General features: G+C 36.4%; 2 protein-coding genes and 1 long non-coding RNA gene across 3 annotated transcripts; 2 read left to right on the top strand and 1 right to left on the bottom strand.

The window, feature by feature from the left end:
• The first annotated feature begins 2,628 nt into the window (after positions 1-2,628).
• Positions 2,629-6,302, top strand: LOC135693252 (uncharacterized). Its single transcript, XM_065211677.2, has 7 exons — positions 2,629-2,968; positions 4,202-4,328; positions 4,570-4,629; positions 4,861-4,913; positions 5,037-5,097; positions 5,260-5,395; positions 5,662-6,302. Exons 1-7 carry the CDS (start codon positions 2,684-2,686, stop codon positions 5,894-5,896), a joined length of 957 nt encoding a protein of 318 aa, XP_065067749.2. The 5' UTR covers positions 2,629-2,683; the 3' UTR covers positions 5,897-6,302.
• On the bottom strand, positions 5,670-20,439 carry LOC135693251 (FAD-linked oxidoreductase DDB_G0289697). The gene is made up of 8 exons (XM_065211676.2): positions 19,397-20,439; positions 13,013-13,123; positions 12,565-12,745; positions 11,434-11,527; positions 10,620-10,796; positions 10,091-10,293; positions 8,928-9,081; positions 5,670-7,948 (listed from the first exon to the last, which is right to left on the bottom strand). Exons 1-8 carry the CDS (start codon positions 19,922-19,924, stop codon positions 7,735-7,737), a joined length of 1,662 nt encoding a protein of 553 aa, XP_065067748.2. The 5' UTR covers positions 19,925-20,439; the 3' UTR covers positions 5,670-7,734.
• Positions 14,703-18,535, top strand: LOC148959072 (uncharacterized). Its single transcript, XR_016144229.1, has 3 exons — positions 14,703-15,715; positions 17,041-17,099; positions 17,772-18,535. It is a non-coding gene; the product is annotated as an uncharacterized LOC148959072 (long non-coding RNA).
• Positions 20,440-20,441: the final 2 nt, after the last annotated feature.

Raw genomic sequence — 20,441 nt, 5'->3', positions numbered from 1 at the left:
AATCAAGCTAATGTAGTTTTAAAATATTCAGCATCTAGAACAGTTATAAAGAACAAATATTTCTGAAACATTATAAATTTTGATGAATCAGCTTGTTCAAGCCAGTCAAGCTTGTGAATATCCATTCTCACACTACAAATAATTAACACTTCTGATGATGCTCTGAATGATATTCTCAGAGGCATTCAAGGCTTCCAAACTAGCCACCAAAATAAAATAGCAGGCAACAGATGATCCGCTACAGTACTTGAATGCTAGGGGCCCTGTTGATGTACCCAGACCCACCATTTTATTTAAACAGGTTGATATAGATATAGTTAAGAAAGAGATTAATAGACTGAAATGTTCTAAATCTCCAATGCATGGCGAGGTTCACGTTTAATTGATAATGGATGCAGCTGAGATATTAGCCAAGCCTCTTACAAAAAGTTTTATTTTCACTATCGAGGAGGGCACTTTTCCGGACTTTTCCGGTAGCTGACTATGGTTTCTCCAATTTTCCAGTCAGGAAAAAAGTCTGAATTATGTAGCTACAGACCTATTTCAGCACTACCAGTGCTATCAAAGCTGACTGAGAATGTTGTTCATGGAACGGACAGTATTAAGGGCGACTGCCTTCAGGGGCCTCACTTAATAATTTTTGTTGGGGGGAGGGACTGCATTTTTGCTCTGCGAAAAAACATTTTCCCTGGTGAAATCTTTTACCTCCAGCCCAACTATCGCTGGCAATTCATATTTCGTTTCACTGGCATTCTTTATTGTGTTACTTTTAGAACAGACCATTTCCAAGCATCAACTACCTTCTCGCTACAGTTATATAAGAAAACAATTAAACAATCAAAACAATTAAAGCAGATCCTGCCAGAATTAGTTTTGCCCTGCGAGAAGGCTCTGTTTTTGTGAACCAACCCCTTCCCCCCTCTAAAGGTCACAATAAATGTTGCATAAAATAAGGCCCCAAGTGCTAATTCTCGAATCTACGGTATTCTCGAAAGCAAAGGCCCCTCCATCAGGTCACCCAAGCCTCATTCTAGCGGGCCATCTTCTCTTTGTTCTTCATTCCTTTCAAATTCCACGCACCCCATTCACCGGGCCCTTTATGTTTAAGTTTAGCTCTTAATCTCTAGTTAATAACTATATGTTTAATATAGATGAGAGATTATTTCTTGTCACTTGTAAGGGGCCCACCGGGAAATCTCCCGGTGTCCCGCCTAGCCACAACGCCCCTGAAACCAAGAGCTCTCACACTAAATGAAAGTTCCAGATTGAAAGATGGATGTGCATGTCACTGGCTGTCTGTTTCTAACCTTATAAGGTACGATCAGGCGGTAATGACCTATCCATAATTCATGTCCCAACAGTCTCCAGGGAAAATACATCATGAGGTCTCAAATTTCTTACTATGCCACGAGAAAGCGACAAAATATTGACATCCCAAAAAATCTTGAATTTTCAGCAAAGAGTTTCTCTCTATTGCGGAGCAAAACTGAGACACTTTTGCATAGAAGGAAAAGTCTAACAGTATCTAAATATAAAGAGAAACTTAAAGACTACCTGCAACTCCAGCATTCACCCTTAAGCACGACCCCTAGCAAGAGCAGCTTCACTGGTAATCAAATTTAATTCAGTTAATTAGCAAAACAATGAAACTTTTTCTTCCCAGTATTTTTTATCAATTAGATTTATTTATGCCTAAATATTATCAAAACTAAAAAAGTTGCTAGCCTTAAGCACCTATAATCAGACAAAATAAATCGCACTCCAGCTGATTTCTAGCTTCTGCAACAGGCTAATGATTTCAGGCTCCATTTCGGTGAAATAACTCAATCCTATCTCAATGAAGCAATTTGATTTGGACAAAATCTATATGAAGCCGACCCCTCCCCCCCCCCCCCCCCGCAAACTTATAGTGTCCGCTATGCATCTTCCTGTGGTACTTGACTCGAAAGCCCTTTTTGAGTTCTTCCGAGAAACTGGCCAATATTGTGTTGAATTTATGTTGGCTTTGCATAAAATGAATTTGGTATCGTTGCAGTTGAGGCTGCGCCGCGCAAATTACACTATTCAATGCTCTCGCACAAACATCTATTGCGACGAGTCTTCAGGAAGAAATGCAAAAATATACAATGTTTCCTAATTGTTGCACGAGAATAAAGAAAGAGCATGAAGGCAGCTCATGTAACTTTTAATTCATTACCCATTGCAGTCTCTTTAAAGGTCGTTGCAAAGAAGAGTTGGAAAAGGAAAGAAAAGAAGCAGTAAAAACAAAGTTCGAGAAGAATGCATCATGAAAGGGAGTGAGGGGTCTTCCTTCTAGAACTCATATAAATTATGTTATTTTCTCGGTATGTTTTGGAAGAAAATTTATTTGACTATATTCTTTAACGATTTTTAAAGGCAGAATTTTTGGCTAGTGCTTTTTGCAAAATGCCAAGTTTAATTTTGACGTCGAACGTCGTGTTTGTATTTGTATAAGCTTATAACGCTGCATTGAAAGGTTTTCTATTTTACAAAAGAGGAAACACCTTGAAAAGCACTTGATACTTGAAAGCAATGACATCGTTCCATGTATTTTTGCGGGCATCGCCATTGTCGCTTCCATGCCAACCAAAGACGCGAGGGGAATCTTCTCTAAGATGCTGCTCCTTTCACGGCCTACCTCTACAACAACAAAAGTTTCAAGATGAAAGACCAGAAATATCGTGCCTTTATGGTAACACCAGCTTTCATAAAAGCTCGAGAAAGAAAAGAAAGAAATGATGTGTCTTATGGAAGAGTATTTCCACATCTTGAATCTAATACTTTGGGTAATGTAGATCACAGGAGTATTGGCAAGGGCCGGGACGAAAGGAACACCGTTATCTCTCCGCGATCCATCAAAGTATGCTCAGCGCCAGCCCCACGAACGAAAGGACTGAATTCTGTAGTCGATGGACATCCAGGAGAGCCAAGACTCGATGGAGGGAACGTATGTTTTGCTATGTTATTTAATGAACTTTTCATCTGAGCTTTTGGATTTGTTGGTTTGTTGAGTTGCAATTTTATCCAGACCTGAAAGTAAACTCAAACGTTGGTCAAGGATTGCAACATTAAATGTCTTCTGTAGATTTCAAAAATAGTATGAATATTTAATAAAGTAACATCCCACCTCAAACCATGCCGGTTAGGATCAATTATGTTAATTCAATTTGCTAATGTATCGAACAACGACAATTTTGCTCGAAGATGTTCAGTTTTTCAAAATATCATGTATGGACATGTTCTGCTTCAGAAACATCAGATGTATTTTACTTATTATTACAATCGTTCATTGGTTTACTACAAAAAAGACAAATAACGCCTCTTATGTAAATATGCGATAACCTTACACGATTATCGCCTAGGCAAATGACCCTTATTCAGGGCCTGCGAAACGTATTTGAAAGTGAGGGGCTAAAGTATCACAGTCTTGGAAGGGACAAGGGAAGACCGCCACCATGGTTGGCGGCAAGAAAATTTTTAGAATTATGGTGTCTTAGGGATGGCCAGAAACTCTATCTAAAAGGGATTTTGACTGAAGGAAAACTCGCGGCAATATATCTAAGCTTGGTTTTATCAACATTTCCTATTGTCTAGTCTATTGTTGACTTGAAATAGGAAAGGTCTTGCAAAGTTTTTAGAATAACCTATATCATATACACTCTTTTTTTATAAGAACAATTTATAAGAACACAAGCCTCAAAATTTGTCAAAAGTTAAGAACAAATTATGAACGAGCTTAGACTGAGCTTCTACAAAATGCAATTTTGAACGACGTTTTTTCTCAAAATCGAGGGTTTTTAGCGACGTGTGAGTGCTTTTTCGGTAAATATTCAAATTTGTAAGCGAATTAAGGCTGTCTCACTCACTTTGTTAGAAAATGAAGCCTGCACACCACGCTAGAGCGAAAAGCTAGCACTCGCCTACCCTGGGTACCAGACTCACTATATAAAATAATAGAGTGTAAATAAGACAAGTACGTTCGACACAAAAATTGAAGCAAAAGTAGATTTATTTTTTCGCCAAGAGCATTCATATTATCTTCTTTTGAAGAGTGGTGCAATCTCTTTGCACGGTAGCAAAAGTCGAGGATATGCAAAAAAAGAGTTTTACTCTTTCTGTTAACCAGTTTTAGAGCCTTGTTTTGCTACCACATGTACTTATCTATTTTTCTCTCCGCCAGCACTTTCTTTCTTGGAAAATTCCTGATCGGATTTTATCAACGGGAAATATACAAGGTACAGGAATTGTGCCAAAGGAATCTGGTCACCTGCCTAATGAAGTTGCTAAAGCAAACCAAGTCAAAATGAGTATGTTGTTCACTTTCTATTTGTTACCATACAAAGCTGTCTTCGCATTCATGACCAACTTTCATGGCTTCTCGGTACATTTGCTTCAGGCTAAACTTGCACTGTTGCGCCTGAGTTGTCTACAATTTGCTATGCTAGTGTCCCCAATGCTGCAACTAAATAGCAAAGAGGGTAACTGTTATCTTGAAGCCAAATTTGAGTTATAACTTGGCATTAAATTCAATATTTTATTGTTATGCAGGAGAGACCTCAACTGGTACAAGAGAAAAGCCTAAAGAAGCCACTGCATCTCCGCCTGATTGTAAGTAGTTGTGGTTGAAGTGTGTACTTCGAAGTCATATCTGATTCACACAGGGTTGCTACTAGTGGTAGGTCGGTGGTTTCGCATCCCGTTGAAAGATCAAAACTTAAAGGCCATTTCTATAAGCCTAGAATAAAAAAGACCTTGTGGCCACCAAATGTTTGAAACATTATTTCAAGAATCGATATCGTTCGAATGCTCTGATGTTAGCATCAATCTCTTTTATTTCAGTGCCACGTCTTCCATCATCCAAGAGGAAGGGAAATCACAAGAGTTCAAAAAAGGTACCTATCTGTAATATCTTTTCCCGCGGGTTGAAGTATTCAAGTACCACTCTCGTTATGTCTCATGCTGATCTTGAATTATAACCGGAAGTAAACAACGAGAAACATTTTCTTTGTCCTTAGGAAACAGAGAAAGACCCCCATGATTTTGCAAAAGAGTGGTTGAGTCGATATGATAAAGAAGGTAAAAATATAACTTATTATTTGCTTTTATAAAAAATTAACAAGTTGTAAAAACAGCAATGATCCACTTCATTCGTCGGTATTAAGTCGAATCTAATTTCAGAATGATATCAAAACCGTTGCTCTGTAAGCCACTTATGAACTTTTCCTTTTCATTTTGCAGAAAGACATATGGCAGAAGAGCTGCTCAACTCGCCTTCTGATAATATTTTGGCTGCAAATGCTTTCAAGCCAGCAATTGCATTTACAAAACAAAGGCCTGCAACTGATGGCTCGGTGCTATCTTTCAGTGCCAAGCAGTAAGGATACACCAGAAATTTGATCTAGACTTCTTGACACCACTATCATTTAACTCTTAAAAAGAATAACAATAGCCATGCTATGTATAACATCCACAAGAATAAATACAGCAGTAACTATCGTTTGGAACTATAAGATATCAGCTGCCCTCTTTGAAACAAAGTTCGGAATTGAATCGTATAGTGAAATTATAAGTTATTAATATCGACTTAAAATATCAAATTATTTCATGGTAGTCAATGTAGTTTTCTTATTGTTTTTGCAGGTCAGCGGTCTCGAGGCTATCATGTCGCACAAACATCTTACACAGAACATCAAGTGTTGCTTGGAGACGTGATAGCGCATGGCTGAAGCCAACGAAAATTTCTTACCAGTCCTGGCATGGCCTACCTAGGTACTCAATGAACGCTGATGTTAACATTACTTCAATGTACATGCTTCCCCATAAAAAGCAGGGTACCTGTTTCATAATCCACCCTGAGTGGAGCAGCAGGGTTTAACCTGGTATTTTCAAGGAACATGTAATCTAAAGCAGCTGAAATAGTGTAGCCACCTGGACAAAAGTAGTAGGAATTTTACAAAAGCAATGCATAAATCGCAAGACGAATAAACCGAACTGTCCCAATATAAAGAACAATATCTTTTACGATATCTTATATATTTCTTTGTATACCTTATAAGTAGCTGAATTGACAGTGTTTCCAATCATTACAAAAAGTTGTACAATAACTAGTAGCATTAGCAGTAGTTGTAACTTCTTAGCCTCCCGAATTCTTTGTCTATGTCAATTAGAAAGTTAGATTTTTGTACGTGTTAACAGTGAATTCAGTACACGGACGTATTGTAAACTAAACATTTATTAGACCAAATTATTGCTTATATAGACTTTTAACACGTACACGCGCAGTTACCGTATTTCTTTGTTTGTAAACTGCCATGTTAGCTGCACAAAATGAAAACCGGAACAAATAGAAGCCATACTCTTATTCCTGAGAAATCAATATAACTTCAGAAAATATTTTTTCGGACTTTAATCTGAAATCTAAGCTGGATCATTAAAAGTTTCCAATGTTTTTGTTCAAATTTAATTCGAGATGTCACATTGCATGTCCTTGGTGTAACGGAGACAAAAGTCTGCTACTTTAGAGTAACTCACTAAATGAAGAAAACGACTCGTGATATGATAAGTAATTGACTGGATTGGAGGTTAATGGCTACATTCTATATACAAACGTAATCGAGGCTATAATTACATGATAACGTGAGGTTAGTTCTACTATATTGGGGGGGGGGTACATTAACATGTTTTAAGGTACGGGGACGTGCCATTATTTAGGGGTACTTTTCCTGAAAAGTGCAGCATTAACAGTGTATCGGTACCATTTTGGGAAATATACTCCAAAAGCATCAAGAGGGAAATTTAGCATTAACAAAATGAATGTCCAAAAATTTAATGAAATGACACAAACAAAATGAAAACAAAATGATTTTGGGGCAAAAGACATTAGTTTGTTTGATGATTTTGTTGTGTCTTGAAAATTTTCTTTTACGGAATTATGGGTATAGTTTTCATCATGTTTGCGGTATTATGGGTCACATTTTTCGGACATGTATGGAATTAAAGGGCTAGTAATCCCCCTTCCCCTAGTTCATGTCTCAGCAGCTAAAAGTTTATGCAGCCCTTTTATTATGAGGCCGCACAAATTCTTTCAAAAAGAACTAGGCCAAAGCTAATGATCATAGAAATACGAAATGTCCTTGGCTAAATGAAACTTTTCAGTACCAAGATTTTTCAAATACTTCTCCACCTCGAACTCTCAATTTACAGTAATAGTGTTCATATAAAGTAAACTCATGCTGAATGCAAGTAAACTCATACTAAACTTTATATGAGAAAACTCATATAAATTAACCAAATGCAATGTTATCATATTTTTTTCACTAAAAATTAAAAACGATACGATAACAGCTAAAAAAGCTGTTCAATGAAAAAATTACAAGAAACATTTATCAAAATGTTTAAAAAATGACGAAAAAGTTCGAAGCCAGATTGATAAACTGAGAGAAGCGTTCTTTCTCGTGAACTTTAGGGCTCTATCTACCAGCAACGACTATCAAATCGACAAGCAAACTTTCTGGAGATAGCATCATTTAAAATACTTGATTAAGCTACGTCGGCAAAGGAGTTGTTTTTTTCAAAGCATTTTTAACAGATGTGTCAACTGATGGCTCTCGGCACATCTAAAGTTCAATGATCAACATCATGAGGCCAGCAGCAAGGAGAATTGCATAAGCAAGCAGACTTATCACTTTCCGACGCATTGAACGTCACATTTTCTCAAGGTAAGATGTTGCAAGGGTTGTTCTTAAACAAATTTTCTGGGTCATACTTTTGCTTGATGGCTTTTAATTTTTGTTCAGTCATCGAAACATCTGACGGCTTTGCGGTCATAGCATGGGATTGCAGTTTTGTGAATATTCCATTGATTACAGTGCACACTTTCTGGTAACCACTTTCTTCAGCAGAGGATCCAACAGCGCCTACCCACCAACTGAACAAACAATGTTCAAATTAGCAGTAGCAACGTAACATAATTAACAATATATTAGCAACTGCTTTCAAACATTTCAAATGGAGGTCTGGGAGCCAGAAAGGGGGCTACCAAAGTGGAAGTGGCAAATAAAGAAATAGCTTTCGTTTCTCCAAGAAGTAGCTTTCATTTGTAGCGAGACATAAGGCCAATCTCCACGGACGCTCTTTCGCAGCGTTCATCTGAAAAATTCGCGACGACAAATGCGCAGAAAGAAAAATTTCTAGAGAAAAGCATTCGCGCATCGAAAAATCCGCTTGAAGAATAGTTGAACTAGTTTCTACTTTTTGTCAAGCGAAATTATTCGAGGTAAACATGGGACAATAGAACTGCATGATATTCATAAAAGGCCTTTGCAATATCGCATTCTCACAGCAACCGGAATTTAGTAGCAGTAAAACTGACTTGCAGTTTCGTACTTTACTGGGTAGATTTGGCAATAATTCTTTTCCACAAGCAAAAATAGTTCTTCAAATGCCGATTTAATTGGTATTCACCTTTCTGATCTTTGTCTTTATCAAATTTACGAACCCAATCTTTACATGCTTTTTTTAAAAACTTGGTTTCCCCCCAAATGTAAATATAACTGAATTTCTTTTTTCTCATATACAAAAATGGTAAAGACAGTCATGAGACAATATATCTGTCCTAAGAATCTCGTTTTCATTTCATTTTTTTCATTTATCCAATATCGCGCGCGCTGAAATTTGATCGAAACAGTTGAGATTGGAAAGAACAGAATTTTGTACGAACGCTTCAGCGAATGCTACAAAACAAGCGTCACTGGAGATTCAGCTACAGAAGGTAGCGGTTGGTGAGACAAAGTATAGGAAATTCAGATAATTTTGTTAGAAGGCTGGTGCATGAAGCAATAATTATGAAAATATTTTGATTGATACTTCCTGCGAATAGCATTATTGATTAGTAAATGAAATCTTACTTTGCATTTTTGAATAAAAACGGAGAAGAATCTCTGGGAATTTCTTTCAATGCGCCTCCCAAGGAAGAGAAATAGACAACGGTGCAGTAGTTGTCTTTGACATTCAGGGCGGAGAGCGAGTCGACCACGGTGTCAATATATTCATCTGATAAGACTGTCAAAAGAAAATAGATAAGATTAATATAAACATGTTGCTCCTCATATGGTCTGTATGCAATTCTTTTACAAAAGAATCCTTTGTGTAGCGAAATATGAGGGTACTGTACCCAATGTGTTTTTCGGGGAAGCGGGAATCGTAATTTTTTGGAATCGGTTATCAGAAATTGACAAATTTTTGTGAGCGGGATTCAGATATGACGGTAGGGAAAGTTTAATAAAATGCATCAAGGCAAGTGTCACTTGCTGATTAAACAGCGCTAGAATATAAGACGTTAGGCTAATATGGTTTGACAGTCGAAGTAATTTACATTTCAATTCAATCACTGTTACCATTTATATCCTGTCAGTGAATCAACTGGCAATTCTTCTTTAATGCAGTAACGTAAGTCTATAGGATTTTATACAAGGACCTAACCCCTTCTTACAGTCCTATTTATAATGCAATTGATAAAAAGGCATTTTTCAAAGAAATTCCCCCGTCAATCACTTACGCCCTTTAAAAGGTAATCTAATAAAGTAAATACTGATCAGCGAGACCACTCGCAAGGTTTCATATGCATCTTGGTCTGTTTACTGGCATTTCCAGCATATATAAAAGCATGATACTGGTGAAAGTGAAATTCTAAACCATTACCGAGAGTGAGTTAAAAAAGAGTATTCTATCATGTTTTTTTTAAACATTTAGATGCAATAGACGTTTATCATCATATTGAAGATACAGGAATTTAAAAGGTTTCCTTTATCTATTAAAAGTCACCCATTGCATCACACAAAAGTTTCCTTTCATCGACTATACCTATTGATAATTAAATAACCAAGAAGCCTGATTGTCCACATGATCATAGTCGTCAAAATATTTGTGCCTGCGATTCATCAAATATTAGATGTTGGTGTGGAACTTGTACTGTTTATGTCAGTATCTAAATAGAAATAAGGCGTATATTTCCGGTAAAAGGGTAAAATACTCTAGCATATTCATATAAAAAGAGGCTTAGCCTATTTACCTTCTAAGAAATGACCTGGACTCTGATAGAAGTGCATGCCACCTTCATACAGAAAGTCGCACGATTTCTGAAATACATCATAAGCAACGGGTTGGATGTCCTTATAAAGCGGCACAGCAGTGCAAGATTGCAGCAGCATGTTAATCGCAGCAAAGCCGTCGTCCGTGCTTCCAACATAAAGTAATCGATAGAAAACCTGAAAGCTGAAGAAAATCTCATACTTAGAACAACGGCCTGCTTGGTGTAAAAAGGTATTTCTGTAAACGTCTATAGAAAATAAAAAAAGGTTTATTATTTTATCAAAAAGGTCCATTTATTGGAAATCTATCAATCGGCTGTGTATACCACCTTTTTGTTGAAAAAGGTTGCATTTGTAGGAAAAAACATTTCATTTCAAAAATAATGCGCCAGCATATTTATCAACAAACAAAAAGAATACGAGATAATCAATACTCAATCTAATAGCAAGCTGGATTAACTCGACGTCTAGTCAAATTTCAACATAGTAAAAGACAAATTGCAAATACACCTTGTTTTGGCGATATGAAGGATGACATTTCCCACAAAACAACGCTGCTTCATTATGTCCTGGACAGTCCTGAAATGCTTTACTGCTACTTTTGCATCATGCCAAGAAAAATAGCAGCGCCCTCCCACCATAACTGGAGGGATTTTGTGTAGCTTTATTGTATACCTTGTAACAATGCTGCAGAAAAACGATTACGGATATAAGAAAGCGGCGGACAATAAAAAATGAAATCAAAAATATATGTTATGAATCAAAGTGGGTCTCAACAAAATTTGTCTACCATAGTCCAGAAGAAGGTAACACGCAAGTATATATGGACGAGAAAATGTAATAAAAGTTTTTAAAGTTCATGCCCTTACATTCTTTTATTAAGTGTTAGCAACAATTACAGAAAACTCCAGTAAAAATAAAACTTCCAAGATCAGAAAAAAAACACAATTTTACACCAGAATGTTACAAAAACTGCGCTGGGGAATGGCCAACCGTAATTCAAATGTTTTAGACAAATAATTATTCCAGTTGACGAAAACTGATTCCTTTGCAAAATATTTGCTGACTGAAGTAAATCTTGTAAATTGTAGGGCAGCAAAATTGTGTACAAAATATCTTAACAAAGTATTCTGCCAAAAACTTATTCAGAGGAATCAGAGCTAAAGAAATTTATAAGTCAGATAAAAAACAGCAAAATTTTGTTTGATACTGACAAGTAGTGATGTTTGACAAAAACTCAAAAACAAGTCATTCAAGTAGCCTCGACTGAATATTACAATATCTGTGATAAAATATTCTGAGGAATATTAAAATGATTTCGTACCCAAAGTTTGCGCCATATCCTTTCATTGCCCAGAATAAATCAGGGTGAGATTTCTCATTAACTTTTATTTCCTCTCCATCTGCTGTAACAAGGTCTGCAATTTGAAAAGTAGAGAAAGACATGAACTGCAATGGAATTAATTGATTTTTGACAAGACCAGATTCATAAAAACACTGAGGATCAATACTAGTAGGCATTTACAAGAGGTGGTGTTATTGACGACCATTGAATGTAACAACATTAAAATGCAACATAACTACCAAAGGATAATGTACACCACTTCTGATGGAAAAGTAAAACATGAAATTGCACTTATCCAGAAGGGCTTTTGAGGCATGTACCTACTATAAGAAAATGGTCTTTCTTTATAAAAAAGACAACATGGGAAAAAGGTCACAAAGTTTAGAAATTATTCATAAGCTGAAACAGGTTGGATGCTACTAGGGGGCTTACTTATATGTTTGGACTTAAGCCCTCCTGCCCATGGCCATTACTGTTGGTAAATATTTCAACCATTGTCCCATGGTTTAACCTGACTTAACAAGAAAATTCTTTGCTGTAAGTTGTGTTTGATTCTGATTTTTGTACAAGGTGAAAGGATCCTAGGCTAGGATTTTAGAGGGAATAGGTATCCAATCCTTATACAACCCAGTAAAAATGGTCACCTTTTGAAACTGACTTTGACAATTCTTATGCAAACCAAGAAGGTTCATACATGACTCTAATAGTTATCAATATAAAACTTTACTGGATTTCATAAAAATGATAACCCTTAAATGAGCAAGTAGATATATAAGAACAAGAAGGTAATTCAACAAGATTTAACATTCAAGTGAAAATCACCAAAATAAAAATATGTTTAACAGAGAAGGTCTTTAATCATCAAATATAATTTTTGATAGAATCAGCTCCTTAATGAAATCATTAAGCATAACACGTAAGATACTGTTGGTGATACAAATATTTCTCAAATCAGATAAGTTTGCATAGACATCTTTGGTGGGTGCAAAATATACCAATGATGTGGAAGAAAGTTCTATTAAATTTTGCAGTAAGTCTAGCACAAAAATGCTTTTGTTAAGAAACCTCGCATGTAAACAAAATGATTTGAGATTTGATATTACAACATACCATACTCAATGACATTTTGTATCAGAAACCCAAAAAGGGGTGTCAGAAACCCCATTCCTAAGTCCAAAGCCTGGCCCCCAATGCCAACAGTACTTGCAGTTCCAAGGGGAGTTGCCAGATTGTGTTTTACACTAGCTACATCTAGGTCTCCAAGGAGAGCACCAGGTTCCACAAATGCAATCTAAGGAATTCAAAATCCTATAATCAAGTTTTCCAAACCAAAATTTGTTTTCACAGCAAAGCAACAGGCCAAGAAAAGAATTGTTTCATAGAACAAGAAAAAGGGGATTCATAACTCAGAAGAATATAAAATTTTGGATAACAATAACAGAATAGCAAAGCAACATCTAATTTACATGGGAAGACTTTTTGTCAATTCCTTACTTTGCACATTATTAAATAGGTTTTTTAAATTCATTGCATCTAAATGTAAATTGTCTATAGCAACCTGCTTTTGAGGATCAACGATAATCTTTTTCAAGTTGGACAGACTGACAACGAATGCACCATTCCGTATTCCATAGTCACTGTGTCCTCCGCTGACTACACATAATGGGCACTGCAAAATACAATTACAACAAAATTAGGGTTCCAATTCAGTGATGAACTATCTTTAATTTGTATTTCATATCCATTAAGGTAATAGCTATTGATAGGTTTTGAAATTTATTGCCTTTTAAAAATGGTTTGTTAGTTTTCCCAATCATCTTGCATAATCTGTCTACAAAAAATCAGTGTGACACTGGCACGAAAAGACACTTGCACAAAGAGACACTGCATGACCAATCTCTGACATGACAAGACACTGACACAAACCAAGCACTGGCATGACACGACAAGATACTAGCATAAGAAGACACTGGCATGACATGACACTGGCATGACAGGAAACTTGCATGACAAGACACTGACATAACCAAACAAATGAAAAAACACTAGCATGACAATATAACAGCATGAAAAACACTGGTATGACAAGACACTGACATAACCAAACAAATGAAAAAACACTAGCATGACATGATAATGGCATGAAAAAACACTGGCATGACAAGACACTGACATCATCAAAAACTGGCATGACAAGACACTCCCCGGTGAAAAATCTTGCAGGATCCTACAGGATCCTGTGGGATCCTAGGAGGATCCTAGATTTTTAGGATCCTGGACAAGATCCTACCAAAAATCCTGCAAGATCCTGTGTGCATAGGATCTGATGCAAGATCCTACATAAGGATCCTGTAAGACAAACACAACTTAAGATCTTACACAGGATCCTACCAAAAATCTTACAGGATTTTAAAACAGGATCTTGAATGGGATTTTGCTAGGATCCAGAATGACATTGTAGGATCTTACAAGAACTAGATTAGGATCTTACACATAACAATTCCAAGATCCTATTGGATTGTGACATGGATCCTGTCAGGATCTTGAATATAAAGATAGGATCCTGTACAAAGTCAAACAGGATCCTGTTACATTCTGACCAGGATCCTTCCAGCATCTTGAATCCTAAATGTTTAGGATCCTATACAAGATCTTACATAAGGATCCTGTAGGAGATAAACAACTGAAGATCTTACACAGGATCCTACCAAAAATCTTACAGAATTCTAAAACAGGATCTTGAATAGGATCCTGCTAGGATCCATAGTGACATTGCTGGATCTTACAAGAACTAGATTAGGATCTTACACATAACGATTCCAAGATCCTATTTGATTGTGACATGGATCCTGCCAGGATCTTGAATATAACGATAGGATCCTGTAGAATCTTAAAGAGGATCCTGTTACATTCTGACCAGGATCCTACCAACATCTTGAATCCTAAGCGGTGGTGTAGTGCTATCAAAATAACAAGGGGGGCTCTTGCACAAAAAGTTGCAAAAAACAATAGAAAAATATAAATTTGCCAAGTTTTTGGCATTAACAAGGGGGGCTCAGCTCCTAGCACTACACCCCTGATCCTAAGTGTATATCAATCGATTTCATGGACTTTTGATGCAGCAAAGCGCAAGAAAAACAAAACATATGATCATATCAATCTCTGATGTATATAAATACCACACCCTTTAGTTTAGCTTTTTCAAATACATTTCAGAATTATTTCTTCATGTCACTTTCATGTATATATTGGCATACTCTTTTTAAGTTGAATTAATTCCATTTTTAAAATGGAACTTATTACTTTATGTGGCCCCTTAGATGCTAGACGTTGATTCTCTGTTGCAGTTTGCCCCCTCTTCCCAGAGGCGTCGGCATAGGGGGGTACGGTGGGGGTGTGGTATCCCAACAATTTGTTGGTCGGCACAGTAAGGATTATTGCTGGGCACTCGCTCTGCAACCTTTTTGCAACATTTCTGTGTAGTTGAACTATCAAAGTATGGCACTAGAGTATAAACTTTGAAACAGAAAGGAATAAAAGCAGCATGCAAGAGTATTTATCTTTTGACCACACCCTTAAAGAATGAAACGCGCCCTTTTTTGTCGCCTCTTCATCCCTCTAAACAATTTTCTTGGCTACACTCCTGCCTCTTCCCCAACTCTTGGGGGCCATGGGCATGTTCAGGGTATCAATTTTCTTTTTAAGGTTCAAAAAGTTTGAAGTTTATTTAAAAGGCATAAAATTCGTCCGCCATAATTAAAGCATCAGTTTTATAACGGAGCAGCTTTCCATTTTAGCACTGCACAAAACCGTTTTGTCATTGCACAAATTGGTTATCATTGCACCCCAAATTAGATATGCTGTCGGGTAAATATGGTTATAGAAAAGGATGTTGAACTGGAAAGAATATTTTTCAAATAACTTGTTTTCGACTTATTCAAAATCAGGGACTTTCAAGGGGTGATCGTGCTGTAACCGGTGTTCTGGTAGGTACGGGGATTCATAAACTGCGATAACCATCGCTAATGAAGTGAATTGTCGCATGCCTTTTTTACCAACCAATCAGAGGACACTTGGCAGTCCAGCGGGTCACATTTTGAACGAGACAATCTGTTGGTGGAAAGCAGAAGAAAGACTTGCAAAATGCGACCCGCTGTAAAACGCGACCAGAGATGCAAAATGCTGAACATCTGTCAGGCGCTTTTTCGAAAAGTCAAGATTGCAAGCAAAAGAATCGAGAAGAATGGATCCAGCTTAGCAGGTAAAAGAATATTCTTCTTTGGTACTGTGCTAGACCAGAGATTATTTTAAAAAAATTAGAGTCTGACCTAAAACTGCTGCTAAAACATGTAAAGGCCAAGAAGGCTAATTTCAGGAAACACTTTAAATGAGTAGATTTTGTGTGAACCTTGAAAATTGCACTTTAAAATTTAAAATTGCTCAAAAACTGTTTCAAACCGCCAACAGCCAATTTGCTACAAAGTTTAGAAATCTTTGTATCGTTTTAAATGTTCCTAGTGGGCCAAGTTTTTACATCACAAAAGCTAACATGCGAATTTTTCATAAGAAACTAAGCAAACTACCAGTTAAAATTTTCTTAACTTTATTAATGAATTTATTATTGAAAGTTTGCTTTAATACCAAGAACTAAAAAGCTACTTTATGGGAAAAAACACAAACAAACGCAACAGAATATCAAACGTAACAAACACCTAATCAGTTGTAAGGAGTTATATTCTTTCTATTATCTATGAAAATTTAAACACAAATAGGTTTCTTATCGACTAAAAGAACTAAATTTCGAGCAGCTTCTTAAAGTTGGGGGTGATCAGTACTATTTTTTAATTTTTTGGCCATCTTTGGGCTCGTTCTTATGGAAAATCTGTAAAAAAACTACTAAAAAATGCTATTCAGAGAATCATTTTCTGGCGCCTCATTAGTTTCATGACACACATCCAAGAGGCTTTCTCTTTTAAAATAAAGAGCTGGCACAAATCTTTCAACCCACTGCCAAAATTAGGGCTGTTCCAAATGCCGACAAGCTAAATTCCACTCAGTTATCTAGATGACATCCCATTACTAGAAATCACATTGAATTCCAATTTGTTTTGTTTCTGTCAAACAATCGGTTGCAAGGAAATGGTTGCAGTCTTCTTGAAAGGCTTGATAGCGCAGACCCAGGTCATAAATACTTATAACCAAATGCCACCATGCTACTTTTAATATGATCGTGCATTTCATAAATAATTCAGGCGCAGTGAGAGTCAAAATTCGTATTAGGAGGTTGTCGATAGACAATATTTCCTAAAAATCTCGACAGAGTAGCAAAATTTCGTACACATTTTCCAACAATGAGATGCTTTAGGGGGGCTGTAGCTTCCCTGACTTCAAGGAAAATGCTTTACACAAATGTCATAACGTTTTCAGCTTATCTCAAACAAATATTAGCTTTCTTCTATATGAAAAAAGCGTTTAGAACATCTACTTCATAAAAGACTGTAACTGAAAGTCTCAGTCCTCCAGGTTATGATAATTTTGTTGATAAAAAGGGGATTCTGACTTTTTTGTCTGTACGATTTTTTGTAGGTTACAAAAGAAAACAAACAAGTAATGTTCTGTGGAGATTTCAACCTTGGATTGTCAAGGTACGAAGATCTACCTCCTGGTCCCGGCAAGATATACAATTATAGCGATTTTAAAATATTTTTGGTTATGGCATGATTTGTCTTCAATCTACTATTTCCTTTGGCTAAAAGATTTTACGATTTTTGCAATAAAGTCACATCTTTGGCCATAATACCAAGAGGTTGTGAAAAGCAACATTTGTTGATGTTAAGAATCAGTTGATGATGTTGATAAACTGAAATCGGTTCATAAAGCGTTCTACTATACTATGATTGAAGACAAAATAGTAGATTGAAGACAAATCATGCCATAACCGAAAATATTTTAAAATCGCTTTAATTGTATATCTTGACGGGACCAGGTATAGCGGTACATTATTATATTCAAAATATATAGGATTATAGTAGGGATAATACTGTAATGAAGTTCATAAATGCAAATAAAAGTTTGTCTGTCATGTAAACATGCAAAAACAAGAGTTCAGTGGCCCCCTTTGGTCCGTTGCATCATCCTTTCTTGTACTTGATGGAAAGAGGGCATGGCCATGCAAAACAGTCACCCTTCTGCGAGATTTTCATCGTAAGACATTTCAAGACTTAATTTTACAATGTAAGATTAAAACCAATTTCAAATCCTTATGATTCATCTGGAACTTTCTATTTTTTGAAATTTTAAATCTTTTCTCATTCTAGGTGCTTTCAATGCAGTTTAAAGAGAGTAAAATACAGCAAAGCAGAGTGAGGTTATAAACAGAACAATTAAACAGAAATGTCTTGACAAACTAGTAAATTAAGCATAGTTGATGAAGATGTAGTATACAAAGATTGTGACTTTATCAAATGTGAATCACATGAAACTTGATTTGCTCTCTACAGATCTACTTCTTGAACTCTTATTTGGTAGAAGGTCCTACAATATCCTTTATTAGGATCCTGAACAGATCATATACAGGATCCTGATTAGATCATATACAGGATCCTGATTAGATCATATACAGGATCCTGATAAGATCATATATAGGATCCTGAACAGATCATATACAGGATCCTGAACAGATCATATACAGGATCCTGATTAGATCATATACAGGATCCTGATTAGATCCTATACAGGATCTTAAAAATATCCTGTCCAAGACCCGAATCATTTCCTACAGGATCTTGATGAGATCCTATTCAGGACCCTGCACATATCCTATATAGGATCCTATACAGGATCCTACAAGATTTTTCACTAAGGTTCAAGAAATACATAGGATCCTATTAAGATCTTTTAAGGAATACTTTTATTCTTATCAGGATCCTGTAAGATCTTATTAAGATCCTATAGGATCCTATAAGATCCTATAGGATCTTGTACAGAATCTTGCACAAGATCCTGTAGGATCCTTTACCAATATCCTGTGAGGATCCTGCGAGGATCCTATACAGGATCCTGCAAGATTTTTCACCGGGGCTGACATGACAAAATACTGGCATGACAAGACACTGACATGAAAAACACTACATTAAAAGAATACTGGCATGAAAAAACACCAAAAGCATGACAAGATAATGGCATGAAAAAACATTGGTATGACAAGACACTGACATGACCAAAAATAGGCATGAAAAGAAACTGACATCACACAAAAACAAACATTTTCAATCATGCTTAAGCTTTTCACCTGAAACGTTTTCAGAGTATAAAACGTCACAACATAATTCGAAAACACTACGCTCAGAAATATATATACCCAGATGTGCAACAAAATAGGACAATCAAAAATGCAAGCACATGACTATTGAGGTTGCCCAATCAGTGCTGCTTGCCTATTTAATGACAAAACAACTGCTCAGGTCTTTAAGACAACAGCAGGGTTGACTTGTTGAGAGAGGTTACAGGAATCATTACCAGTAACCACAAATAGAAGTCCCATTATTAGCAGCAGCACTATGGGAAATTAAGCATGTACCCATTGATTCCCATGTTTATGCTAGGGTTTATCACACAAGAGAAGAGATTTCCTGAAAAAGATGGTTCACCTGGCCAGTCAGTGCCTCCTGGTGATTTACAGATAAACAGGATACAGGATATTTAATCATGTTGCACTCCTAGAATTGTTGAATGGAAATTTTACTGAAATAGTAACTTTGTTTTCAAGTCTCTAGCACAGATTTCTTATACCGAGCCATTTTAGTCCGAATGTCTAATCGAACGTCATACGGTAACGAGCGGAACACAGTCAGCTAGCTGAAAAGCAGAATTGCTTTGCCCCCGAAAATATTATCGCCAGGTCGGGGTCTGCTTCATATATAGCATCATAAACAATACTTACGCCGTGTTCTTGACAATACTTTAGTGCATATTTGACATCATCGACTGTCTCTACAATTGCAAAGGCTCTAGCATTACAACTGTGAAGTGCAGCGTTAAAAAATATGAGCTTGCAGCGTTGAAATTCCATGTCGTGGGGAGATAAAAGTTTTCCAGTGAATTTCGTGTATATGGGGCTGTCGACAATTGAGCTACTACCAGATGTATCGCTATCTTGCCTGCCATACTTGTTATCCGAACTCATAGTTTTCACAAACAACTTTTTTTGTTCTTCCATCGTTTTCGTCCTTCGAACGCAAATCCAAAGATCCAGAAGCCAGAGGTCAAAGATAAGGGGATTTAACGTAATTAAGGAGGTTCTCTCTTCTGTGTAATAAATATTTTGTAAAAACCTCTTGACAGCACTGAAGAAATCAATAATAATTTGTCGTGGTTCAAAAGCAGGAACAATTTGCCCCCGTGGCTCAAAAGCAGGAAATAATATGAGCAAACAAAACCAAAAACACATTTTTACGGAATAAAGTGTCATTTACTTTGTCTTAACATACAAACTACACGTTTTTTATAAGAAGCTGGTTTATAAGAAACTAGCATTAAGAAGGCCAAAAATTAAAAACTTTAGGCTCAAGAAAAGTTAAGATTGTTCTTACGGAAACTGTAAAATTTCAATTTTTAGAGAAATCTTTAAAAGTTTTTTATTTTGTTGATTTTTCTTTGGAAAAGATATCATACTTTGGGTTTTGATCTGCATGGGATTTGTCTCGTGACGATCTGTGCTTCCAAAAATGCTTAACTTCAATTTTAGGCCCAGAAATCAAGAAAAAACCAGAGTATCCAATTAGCGCGCAATTTTAGTACGGAGGACGCAGAGTCTGAATCGGAAATAGCGGCGATGCTGTAAAATGTTTTAGCAAAACAGAAAAAGCTACAGTAAGTTACATGAAAGTTGTAATTAGACTTCTTGGTTGGAACGATGAAAATTTTATCTAGTCTTAATTCTAGCAAAAATTTGGTACTAAAAATATATAATAGAAGAAAATTTTTGA

Source organism: Rhopilema esculentum, chromosome 11 (assembly GCF_057945365.1).
Source record: "Rhopilema esculentum isolate cy_ngs chromosome 11, ASM5794536v1, whole genome shotgun sequence".
Classification (NCBI taxonomy): Eukaryota; Metazoa; Cnidaria; class Scyphozoa; order Rhizostomeae; family Rhizostomatidae; genus Rhopilema; species Rhopilema esculentum.
The sequence above is the reverse complement of the archived record's forward strand: the minus strand, read 5'-3'. Positions and strand labels throughout refer to the sequence as shown.

Bases quoted from the DNA above. Each gene is read 5' to 3' on its own strand.
- LOC135693252 (XM_065211677.2), top strand. From the start codon at position 2,684: ATGAAAGACCAGAAATATCGTGCCTTTATGGTAACACCAGCTTTCATA. The intron at 4,914-5,036 runs GTACCTATCTGT...CTTTGTCCTTAG, and splicing joins ATCACAAGAGTTCAAAAAAG to GAAACAGAGAAAGACCCCCA. The intron at 5,396-5,661 runs GTAAGGATACAC...TTGTTTTTGCAG, and splicing joins CTATCTTTCAGTGCCAAGCA to GTCAGCGGTCTCGAGGCTAT.
- LOC135693251 (XM_065211676.2), bottom strand. From the start codon at position 19,924: ATGACACTTTATTCCGTAAAAATGTGTTTTTGGTTTTGTTTGCTCATA. The intron at 12,746-13,012 runs GTTGCTATAGAC...TGAATTCCTTAG, and splicing joins TCGTTGATCCTCAAAAGCAG to ATTGCATTTGTGGAACCTGG. The intron at 7,949-8,927 runs GTAAGATTTCAT...TTGTTTGTTCAG, and splicing joins TTTTTATTCAAAAATGCAAA to TTGGTGGGTAGGCGCTGTTG.